A 12,257-nucleotide genomic window follows, 5' to 3' on the forward strand; every position below is an offset into this window, starting at 1 on the left:
GTCATTGTCCTGTTGGAAGGTGAACCTCCTGCCCAGTCTGAGGTTCTGAATGCTCTGGACTGGGTTTTCATTAAGGCTATCTCAGTATTTTGGTGCACTGAGCTTTCCTTCTACTCAGTCCCTGTCATTGAAAAACAACCCCACAGCGTGTGGCTGCTACCAGCACACTTTACTTTTGGGATGGTACTGTGCAGGTGATGAGCAGAGCTGGTTTTCTTCAAACACGATGCTTAGAATTGAGGTTCATCAGACCAGAGAACCTTGTTTCTCACAGCCTGAGGGACCTTTAGGTGTTTTTTTGCAAATTCCAAGTGGGTTTTCATGTGTCTTAATGGAGGAGAAGACCATTAAGGTCTTTGGCCACACCACCATAATGACCAGACTGGTGGAGTGTTGCAGTGATGTGCTTCCATTTATGGATGATGGAGGCCACTGTGCTCATTGGGACCTTCACTACTGAAATTTTTCTGTACCCTTCCCCAGATCTGTGCCTTAGTACAATCCTGTCTCGGAGGTCTACAGACAGTTCCTTGGACTTCATGGCTTGGTTTGTGCTCTGACATGCACTGTTAACTGTGAAACCTTATGTAGACAGGTGTGTGCCTTTCCAAATCATGTCCAATTAACTGAATTTACTACAGGTGGACTCCAATCAAGTTGTAGAAACATTTCAAGGAATGATCAGTGGAAACAGGATGCACCTGAGCTCAATTTTGAGTGTCATGGCAAAGGCTGTGAATACTTATGCACAGTGCTGAAAGTCCTGAAAGTTGACAAAGAATATTTTTTGTCTCATTAGTTTGATTGGGTTCTCTTTGTCATTTATTTACTGAGAAATATGATCCAGTGTTAAATATTTGCAAGTTGCGAGTATGTGAATCTTTGCTTTCAGTATCTAGTGTGACCCCTTTTTGAAGCAATAACCGCAGGTAACATATTTTGTAACCGCTGATCAGTTTTGTAACCGCTGCACAACAGCTTGTAGGAATTTTAGCCCATTCTTCAGTACAGAAACACTTGAACCCTGTGATATTGGTGGGCTTCCTCTTATGAACTGCTTGCTTCAGGTCCTTCGACAACATTTTAATTGGATTAAGGTCCGGACTTCAGGCATTCCAAATCATTAACCTTGTTCTTCTTTAAAGGAGAAGTCCACTTCCAGAGCAAAGATTTACAGATAATGTACCCCCTTGTCATCCAAGATGTTCATGTCTTTCTTTTTTCAATCGTAAAGAAATTGTTTTTTGAGGAAAAGATTTCAGCATTTTTCTCCATATAATGGACTTCTATGGTGCCCCGAGTTTGAACTTCTAAAATGCAATTTAAATGCGGCTTCAAACGATCCTAAATGCGGTTGTAAACGATCCCAACCGAGGAAGAAGGGTTTTATCTAGCGAAAAGATCGGTTATTTTCATAAAAATAATACAATTTATATACTTTTTAATGTCAAACGCTCGTCTTGTCTTACTCTGCCAGTTTCCGATTTTAAAATGATTTTTTTAAGTTGAGGAAGAAAATACGAGTTTTTTGACATACCCTAACTGTCTTGAACCAGCATACACAGAGTTCAGGCAGAGCAAGACAAGATGAGCATTTGAGATTAAAAAGTATTTAAATGTTTAAATAAGTATTTTTTTAATGAAAGTAACCAATTGTTTTGCTAGATAAGACCCTTCTTCGTCGGCTGGGATCATTTACAACCACATTTGGGATCATTTGAAGCCGCATTTAAACTGCATTTTGGAAGTTTACCATATGGAGAAAAATGCTGAAATATTTTCCTCACGACTGAAGACATGCCTCCTCAAGACATGAACATCTTCGATGACAAGGGGGTTAATACTTTATCTGTAAATTCTTGTTCTGGAAGTGGACTTCTCCTTTAACCATTTTTTGGTATAATAACTTGTGTGCTTGTGGTTGTTGTCTTGCTGCATGACCCACTTTCTTCTAAGATTCAGTTCTCGGTAAGATGTCCTGACATTTTCCTTTAGAATTTGCTGGTATAATTCAGAATTCATTGTTCCATCAATGATGGCAAGCCATTCTGGCCAAGATGCAGCAAAGCAGGCTCAAATCATGATACTACCACCACCATGTTTCACAGATGGAATAAGGTTCTTATGCTGGTGTTTTTCTTTTTCCAAACATAACACTTCTCATTTATACCCGAAAAGCTTTATTTTGGTCTCATCCATCCACAAAACATTTCTCCAATAGCCCTCTGACTTGTCCACATGATCTTTAGCAAACTGCAGACTAAGAGCAGTTTTTTTTTTTTTTTTTTTTTTTTTTTTGGAAAGTTGTGGCTTTTTCCTTGCAACTCTGCCATGTTCAGTGTTCTCCTGATGATGGACTCATGAACATTAATATTACCCAATGTGAGAAAGGCCTTGATGTGCTTAAAAGTTACCCTGAGGTCCTTTGCAACCTTGCAGACTATTACAGGTCTTGCTTTGGAGTAATCTTTGTTGGTCGACCAGTCCTAGGGAGGGTAATAGTGGTCTTGAATTTCCTCTATTTGTACACAATCTGTCTGACTGTGGATTTGTGGAGTCTAAACTCTTTAGAGATGGTTTTGTAAACTTTTCTAGCCAGATGAGCAACAACAAACCTTTTTCTGAGGTTCTCAGAGACCACCTTTGTTCATGCCATGATTCACTTTCACAAACATATCAGACTTTGATAGATTCCTGTTCTTTAATTAAAACAGGGCACGCACTGACACCTGATAGTCATCCTATTGATTAATAACACATCTGAACAAATGGACTCTAATTTCACCTTAAAATTAACTGATAATCCTAGAGATTCACATACTTTTGCAACTCACGAATATTATTTTCCTGAATAAATAAATGACAAACTATATATTTTCATCTCATTTGTTTGATTGGGTTCTCTTTGTCAACTTTCAGGGTTTGTGTGAAAATCTGATGGTTTTGTCATATTTACGCAAAGTAGAAAATTCGAAAGGGTTCACAAACTTTCAAGCAGCACTGTACATTTTGTTTTTTGTTTTTTTTTAATAAATTTGTCAGAGATTTTAAGCAAACTTTTTTTACATTGTCTATATTACAATACTAAATACTACATGTTTGTGACAGTAGGAAACATGGGATGTTTCAAACCACACTTTTGAGACTGCCTTTGGTACACTGCATTTTTAAGGAGAAAATACTCAGCAATCGTGTTGACTGAAGAATTTGCATATGATTTATCTAAGCATCTTAAAAACACCAGATAGACGTGTAAACAATGATAAAACTTGATTTTCACCTCAGGGGGTCTTTAATAATTCTTCAATGTGCATTATTGTAAACAAAATTATAACATTGATATTCTTTGTGTTATTAAACAGTTATTTTCAAATGTTCTGCAGTGAGAGAGAAAAAAGTAGTTTGTATTTAAATGAGTTGTTTTTTTGTCTGAATTCATGATGTTGGTCTGCACCATAAGTGTAGAGGAATCGGTCTGTGTTGAATGTTGGTCCTGCTGACTGTGGACTGACCTTTAGTCAATAGCTGTTCTGTATTCCTGTCGCCTGTTCCTCCACTTCTGATAATGCTCCCCAGGATTTATTGACTTATGGCTTCGGTTCCACGTATCCGAGGAAAAATGTAGCTCCCCCATGATGGATTCTGAACTTCAAAAACCAGCGTTGCAAAAATAACCAGATATTTTTTTCAAAGCACATCTTCAATAAAAGTAACTCATGGCTTCTTTCAAAGTTTAAAGACACGAGAAAGTTTGCCAGAAAATATTTTTTATGATTTTTATTCAGGTTTATTTACTTGCGTGCGGATTTTTCATCCGTGTTACTGAAGAAATCAGTGAGGAAAACAGTGAATTAATAGCAAGTTATGAAGTTATGTTTTAACAGTGACAAATTACCAGTCAAAAATAATTGGCTGACCCAATTGTTAGAGTAATTAGGTCAAGTAATTATTTTCCTCCTTGCAGGTGAAAGGAATCTGATTGTAGCGGATGGAGGGTCACAGATGGTCCTCAGAGCAGCCGCTGAACGCATGACTGAGGAAAACTAGCTGATAAAGTAAATAACAGGAATATTTAATTTAATTAAAAGACAAGGGCTGTTCATAATCACCTCTCCACTCTCTCTCCTTCCTGTTTCTGTACACTTTGTTTGCTGCAATGTAGCCAAAGGTACAATTCACATGAGAAAGCCACTTATATTGCTACGGTAACCGGCCACTCCTGCTGTCTCCTCTCAGCCTTTCCAGTCGTGCTCCAATCAGAATCAGGCGAGGTGTTTAAGCCATCAGGTTTTTGGACAGAGAGCTCAGTCACACTGATTTGCCTATGATGGAGGGTTGTGAAACAGAGCGCTTGGGCTAATCAGTTCACCCGATCTCTCTCATCAGGCCGACCCACTTCAGTCTCGCCTCTTACTTTGACCCCGAAATGCGATTGAAATCAAAACATTGACTCGCTGTGATAAATTACAGAGCTACTGTTTAGATGCTTCTCTGGTGCTTTGCTTTTTTTTTTGTCACAGTGGAAATGAGGCGGCTGTGTTTTTTGTAATCATTTCCATTTATTATTTTACAGTATACCCAGTGAGCTTTTCTTTTCAGTTTTCGTGTTATCTTGGCTTTAAGTTTTAGTGATTTTCTGTTCTTTTTTTTCTGTAAAATGTTTTTATTTACCATTCATTTATTTTTAAGTTTTAGTAATACTACTATTATTTTGTTTTATTTCAGCTCACGAAAATGATTTTTAGGTTTAGTTAACAATAACAACACCAGAGATTGTCTTATTATTGGGAGACGAGTGGGTCTGTGTTGCTTACCATTGGAAAAAGTGTAACGGCTAACTTGGATCATGTGAGGCATCTCATCCAATCATACAATGGTAGTGACATCAGTTCTGTGACAGTCAGTTGCAGTTTTCGTTGCACAGTGAAAAAAAAAAAAATGCAATTTAGGATCAGATTGCAGTTTCAATGTGTTAATTTAAAACAATGATTTTATTTTATTCTGTTAATTTAAAAAAACAGCATGATTGGACATACATAACTCGCTAAAATAGTCACTAAAAATGTAATTTCTTTGTTGATATCTGGACTTCCAAAACAAAGATTCACATATAATGTACTCACCCCCTTGTCATCCAAGATGTTCATGTCTTTCTAAAGAAATTATGTTTTTTGAGGAAAACATTTCAGCATTTTTCTCCATATAATGGACTAATATGGTGCCCCGATTTTGAACTTCCAAAATGCTGTTTAAATGCGGCTTCGAACGATCCCAAATGCCGTTGTAAAGGATTCCAGCCGAGAAAGAAGGGTCTTATCTAACGTAATGAGTAATGATCAGTTATTTTAATAAAAATAATAACATTTCTATACTTTTTAATGTCAAATGTAAAAATGCAGAAATGTTTAAAAAACATAATTTCTTTACGACTGAACAAAAAAAGACATGAACATCTTGGATGACAAGGGGGTGAGTACATTATATGTAAATCTTTGTTTTGGAAGTGGATTTCACCTTTCAGCAGAGGAAAATAATGGACAAAATCAGTTTTCTTTATATTTCTCATCATTTGATATGGAAAATATACTAAAATATACTATATGCTTTTTATAAAAACGTATAATTTTTTGTGATGGAAGTGCTGAAATGCTTTGTGTTCATTCAATGTAGAAACATCGAATGATTCACAACTGACAGATTCATATACTTCTATTTGTATTCTGTTCTAAGCTGTAGTTTTTAATTGACACTTAAGTATGAGTATGCAAAACTGATTCACATGTAGTGAAAACTGCAATGTTCTCAGCTGTTTGGTTTTTTGAATGAGTGTATCTCAGTTAGGGTGACAGTATTAAGCTACAGTGACAACTGCAGAAGCAATGAGGGGGTGTTTAGAAAGACAACAGTTTAGCTTTATGTAAATGAGCACTGACTGTAGTGTGGTGTAGATTTCCCTGTTCCATTAGAAAAACAGAGAAATTGTTGGTTTTCTGAGTGAGTTTGATTTATGTTGCAATACTGCAATATAAATTGACTCCTTGTCAAAGTTTAATATCTTATTTTACCAGCAATGCATCTTACTTGTGATGATTTTCTAAAACTTTGTCCAGTTGTGTTTGTTCATATGTTCACGTCTGCATATCTTTTATTCAGCAAAGATGCAAAAACGATTTGTACATTGTTCTAATAAATACTGTTCTATTCATAAACAAACACACACAGTTTCCAAATAAACTATTAAGCAGTGCAGACTTTTTTGATAATATCTGATCGTAACAAGAAATGTTTCTTGAGCATCAGATCTGCATATTACAATTATTTCTTGAGGATTACGTGAAACTTAAGACTGCCGTCAGAGGAATAGTTATTTCGCATTGTAATAATCTTTCACAATATTATTTTAAATTATAATAATATTTTACAATATTAGTGTGTTCACTGTATTTATCAAATAAATGCTTGGTGAGTATAAGACCTAAAAATTTGTACAGAATGGTAGTTTATGTTCTATCATAGCAAAATAAACAGAAAACGACAGACACTAGTTAACAAAGTCATTAAATGCATAAGCAGCTTTTTTTTAAATGCTGAACAATTAAATAAATATATTAAATGAAAACAATACGCATATATCAGATAAATGTGTTCTAACAGTGTGTTGTGCGACGTATCGTGAAAGATCTCACATCGCTGTAATACTCACATGAAACACTATGTTTACATTGTCTTTTCTCTTTTTTGTATAGTGGCTGAAAAATTAGAAGGAAAAAAAAGACATTGTAGTGTTGAGAAAACTTTGACTTTTTGGAACAAACTTTGTGCACTTATTAAATTAGGCTTCAAGTGCAGCTGAGTGTAACTTAATATCGCACAACTTTCTTACTTTAATGTGGCATCCAGACTTTAGCAGAAGTCTGTTGCTTAGAAGGCTGTTTTTCATTCAACATACAATTCCCAAGGTTGGCAGTGCGGCACTGAGAAATAATGAAGAGATGTTGTCCATTGTGGCAGGTGAATGGTTTTTCAATCAAGCGCAGAAAAAAAAACAGCCCCCACACAGAAAGCCAATCATGTAATGAATCTATGAAATCAGCATCTTTTGAGAAGAGACAGCATTTCTTTCAGCGTTCATTCAGTCTGAAGCGGAGATTGTTTAGAGACGGCACAGCTCTGCGTGGGTTGCCTGGCTTTATTTGTTCTGATGCGGTGAGAGGCGTCCAAAGACAAAGGTCTGTGACGGTTTCATTGCTCAGCCTTGTCCTTTGACTCCCAGACACTGAGGTATGTTCTGTCTTGTTACTGTGCAGATATTCACCTCAGTCACTTTATACGAGTGACATTACAGTCTTCTCATCTGCCTCATCACTCCTTCAGAAACATCAAGGGCGTGAGGAATGTCATGTGAAAATAAAAAGCAGTAGTTTCAATCACATCACCTCCAGGAGCTAGTAAAACTTGAGATGCTGCCATGAACTCTTCTCTTGTACGACTTACAAAAGGCTTTATCAAGTTTTTTCCATTTTAGATATCCATGTAGGCAGTAATGAACCCTAGTGGCCATGATAAAGTAGTTTTCAGCATGTATACGTCAATTCATTCTGAAGTTACATGGTTTTTTATGATTTTTTTCTCCCTCACCAAAAAAATCAAACTAAAAACCTAAAATGCTGGGAGTGTTTTAGTCATTTGAATTTGGTGCTAAACTCTGGTTAATTCTTTTACTTTTTTTTTTCGTCTTTTGGTGCTTACTGCAAGGTTTAGAGAGCTACCCAACTTTTTGTTTGTTTTAATTGATGCAGGAAAACAAGCAGTTAAGTTTAGCCTTTCTTCCCCCCGGCCCCCCTCAAACACCAACATTTATTACATTTTATTTTTTTATTTTTTTTTATCTCACCTTTGCTTTTCTTTATACTGTCAGTTTAAAGGAGAAGTCCACTTCCAAAACAAAGATTCACATATAATGTACTCACCCCCTTCTCATCCAAGATATTCATGTCTTTCTTTGTTCAGTCGTAAAGAAATTGTTTTTTTGAGGAAAACATTTCAGCATTTTTCTCCATATAATGGACTGATATGGTGCCCCGATTTTGAACTTCCAAAATGCAGTTTAAATGCGACTTCAAACGATCCCAGCCAAGAAAGAAGGGTCTTATCTAGCGAAACGATTGGGTATTTTCATTAAAAAAAATTCAATTTAAATACATTTTTTTTTAATCCCAAACGCTCGTTTAGCCTTTCTCTCCTTGAACTGTGTGTATTCTGACTCAAGACAGTTAGGGTATGTCGAAAAACTCTGATCCTATTTTGTCCCTCAACTTCAAAAATCATTTCAAAATCATCCTACATCACTGCAGAAGTACTGACACAGTCTTTGCAAAGTGAACATGCAAAGATCATCAAACACCCTTAACAAAAAAAAGGTAAAACAGCGATATAAGACTAGTTCGAAGTTGAGGGAGAACATGAGATGGGAATTTTTCAACATACCCTAACTGTCATGAACCGGAACAAAAACAGTCCAGGCAGAGTAAGACAAGACAAGCATTTGGCATTAAAAAGTATATAAGTTCTATTATTTTTATGAAAATAACCGATCGTTACAATAGATAAGACCATTCTTTCTCGGCTGGGATCATTTACGACCACATTTGGGATCATTTGAAGCCGCATTTAAACTGCATTTTGGAAGAACGGCAGAAAAATTCATGGTACGCTAAGGGTTAAAGTATAAACGTGATGTTATGGTGTACAGGTGCGTACCAGCCCGGGTTCGAGCACTGATTTCGTAATTTTTCAATAGCCCACCTTAACTGCATGCTGACAAGTTTGCGTGAAAGGTTGCAAGTCGCGTGCATTGCAGTTGCCATTAAATACACAAATGCGCGCGAGCATGGATTTCTGCACACATGGGCCAGTTTGTCTTTGGTTAAACTGCGGTGCTTTTACAAGCATAGATTCGGTTGTTACATATAGATTAATTTCTTTATTTCGGGATTATCAGTTTAAATGAATACACTGACAAATAAAGTCAATTATAACGCAAACCTAAGATTTTACTGGGGCACAGCAGACACTAGACTGGGGTCTAGTGATGCCCATGGGTAACGCATTACAAGTAACTAGTAAAGTAATGCATTACTTTTGAATTTCTAAGAAAGTTGTATATTATATAAATAAGTTATTTCAGAGTTAATTTAAGAGTTAATTTTTCAAATAAGTAACGCCAGTTTATTGATTGTCTCCTGTCAGGAAATTGGGAATAAACAAGCATTAATTAATTTCACTCACAAAAAACATTCAGTATTCCTAAAAATCAATAAAAACAGTCAAATGCAAACTCAGAATATGACGCAACCCTGCAATAATTAAATATGTTAAATAAAACAAATGTCTTTTATGTACTTAATGGGATTTTTATTAACCATTTTATTTTTTTTATTAACTTTGCTGCTGACCTTCGATGATGCAATTCAACCATATTAATAAGCAAAAATTACTTTAGATAAACTAACATTTGTGCTTCTTTTTTTTTTTTTTTTTTTTTTTTTTTTATAGCTGAAGAGTGATCTCCTGCATAAATGTACTTTTCTTTCAGCCTGAGGTGAATTAATTTCACTTTTGGTGTAAAAGGGCTTTTACATTAGAATTGTTTTATATTAAAAACAAAGAAGCAAGCCCTGCCCAGATTTAAAAAGTAACGCAAAAGTAACATAACCCATTACTTTCCATAAAAAGTAACTAATATAATTAGTTACTTTTTCAGGGAGTAACGCAAAATTGTAATGCATTACTTTTAAAAGTAACTTTCCCCAACACTGTTTATTAGTACTAATTAAGCACATATTAATGTTTTATTCTACATGGCCATATTCTACATCCCTAATCCTACCCAATACCTAAACTTAACAACTACCTTATTAACTATTAATAAGCAGTAGATTAGGAATTTATTGAGGGGAAAAGTCATAGTTAATAGTGAATAAGTGTTCCCTATTCTAAAGTGTTACCATTAATTTTGTATTTGTCATTTATAAGTGATATATAATTGTCCATGAAGGCTGGAAGTGAAGGTAACACTTTAGACTAGGGAACGGATATTCACTGTTACCTAAGAGTTTTCCCTGAACAAACTCCTTATTTGCTACTTATTAATAGTTAGTAAATTAGTTGTTGAATTTAGGTATGGGGTAGGATTAAGGGATCTAAAATATTAACATGCAGAATAAAGCATTAATATGTGTTTTATAAGTATTTATAACCAGCTAATATGCTAGTAATAGGCATGTTAATAAGCAACTAATTAATAGTAAGAATTGGTCCTTAAAATAAAGTGTTATCGAAGTGAAAAACTCCTTATATTCAGCTGTGCATAATTACTAGGCACATTTTCTTTTACAGATAAAATGAGCCAAAAAGGAGATTTAACTCAGACTGAACAGTCAAAAATTATTAAATGCCCATGAGAAGGATGCAATACTAATGCAATACTAGAAAAGTTAAGGCATGACCATTGGACAGGGAAATGCTCATTGGGTCAGCATGGTCAGGAAAAAACAGTTGGAGAAAAAATGACACATGTTAACTGCAAAAGAATTAAGAATTAGTTTTGGAACTTCACTCTTCATGTATTTCATAACACTACACGATTTTTGACCCGGTTTTCCGTGGATTTACAGTCTGGAAAAGTTGTCGCTAGATGCCGAACATCAGAGCCAGTCTTCAGATTAGAGTTGACAGATTCCATAAATCACTTTTCAGTTTTTAGCTTCAGACCCAGATGGTGTTTTTCTAACATGTTTGATATTTTTAACCAGTTTTAGAACACATTGTTTTCATTTGTCACGTGTCTTCTAACAACAATGCACACTTTTCTGGATGTGTTTGTTGTGATCGGAACAACTTTAAAGTCTGTGTGATCCTCAGTCGTGTAGTGTATGGTGGCCAGTTTTCCTCTGTCATTATTTACAAAGTCGGTAAGTCTATGATGCCTTGTGTTTTAAAAATCTGTTCAGATTTTAAAAGTCGTGTAGTGTATTCCAGCTTTAAAGGTGAAGTTCACTTCCAGAACAAAAATTTACAGATAATTTACTCACCCCCTTGTCATCCAAGATGTTCATGTCTTTCTTTTTTCAGTCATAAAGAAATTGTTTTTTTAGGAAAACATTTCAGGATTTCTCTCCATATAGTGGACTTCTATGGTGCCCCTGAGTTTGAACTTCCAAAATGCAGTTTAAATGCGGCTTCAAAGAGCTCTAAACAATCCCAGCCGAGGAAGAAGGGTCTTATCTAGCAAAACGATTGTTTATTTTCTAAAAAAAAAAAAAATGACAATTTATATACTTTTTAACCTCAAATGCTTGTCTTGTCTAGCTCTGCATGAAATGTGTATTCTGATTCAAGACAGTTAGGGTAGGTCGAAAAACTAATTTTCTCCTCCAACTTCAAAATTGTCCTACATCACTGCAGAAGTACCGAAGAGCCCTTTAAAGCCGCATTTAAGCTGCATTTTGGAAGTTCAAACTCTGGGGCACAATTAAAGTCCACTATACGGAGAAAAACCCTGAAATGTTTTCTTCAAAAAAACATTATTTCTGTACGACTGAAGAAAGACATGAACATCTTGGATGACAAGGGGGTGAGTAAATTATCTGTAAATTGTTATTTTGAAAGTAAACTTCTTCTTTAAGTGAGGGTCATTTTTTTAGGATTTTTTTACCCAAGCAAAGTCTCTGAGAACCTGACACATTGCACTTCTGGAGACCTCATATAGGTTGCAGTTCTGGAAAATGGTGGCGCTGGAAACCAAATGGTTCCTGATGGTTTGACATCTAATTCTTCACCTTAATTCTTAATTCTTTTGCAGTTAACGTGTCTTTTCTTCTCCACCTGTTTTTTTCTGACTGTGCTGACCCAATGAGCATTTTGCTGTCCAATGGTCATGTCCTAACTTTGCCATTTCTGTTTTTCATTAATTTTGAATATTTCTCATTGGCATTTAATCATTTTTGACTTTTCAGTCTGAATTAAATCTCTTTTTTGGCTCTCTTTTTACCTGTAAAGGAAAATGTGCGTTATAATTATGCACACCTGAATATAAGGAGTTTTTCACTTCAGCCTTTATGGACAATTACATATCACTTATAAAAGATTAAATATAAAATTTAATCTAGTTATTAAGTAGTTATTAAGACTGATATGGTATATGACTTTATTTTCTCAGGCGAATACAGTCAGAATTATATTTAAAAATGTCCTGG

At 35.3% G+C, this 12,257-nt stretch overlaps 1 protein-coding gene across 2 annotated transcripts in view; it reads left to right on the top strand.

The window, feature by feature from the left end:
* The window catches only part of LOC127165100 (rab effector Noc2), a 139,664-nt gene that overhangs the window by 115,222 nt on the left and 12,185 nt on the right, over positions 1–12,257 (top strand). Inside the window, exon 9 of one of the 2 annotated variants that reach the window (XM_051109415.1) lies at positions 3,965–4,084. The exons of the other annotated variant lie outside the window; for it this stretch is intronic. Within the exon in view, the coding sequence (XP_050965372.1) occupies positions 3,965–4,047 (83 nt within the window). The 3' untranslated portion in view covers positions 4,048–4,084. Of the gene's footprint in view, positions 1–3,964; positions 4,085–12,257 lie in introns of those variants that run through there. 2 annotated transcript variants of the gene reach the window in all.

Source organism: Labeo rohita, chromosome 5, assembly GCF_022985175.1.
Source record: "Labeo rohita strain BAU-BD-2019 chromosome 5, IGBB_LRoh.1.0, whole genome shotgun sequence".
In the NCBI taxonomy this organism is placed as follows: Eukaryota; Metazoa; Chordata; class Actinopteri; order Cypriniformes; family Cyprinidae; genus Labeo; species Labeo rohita.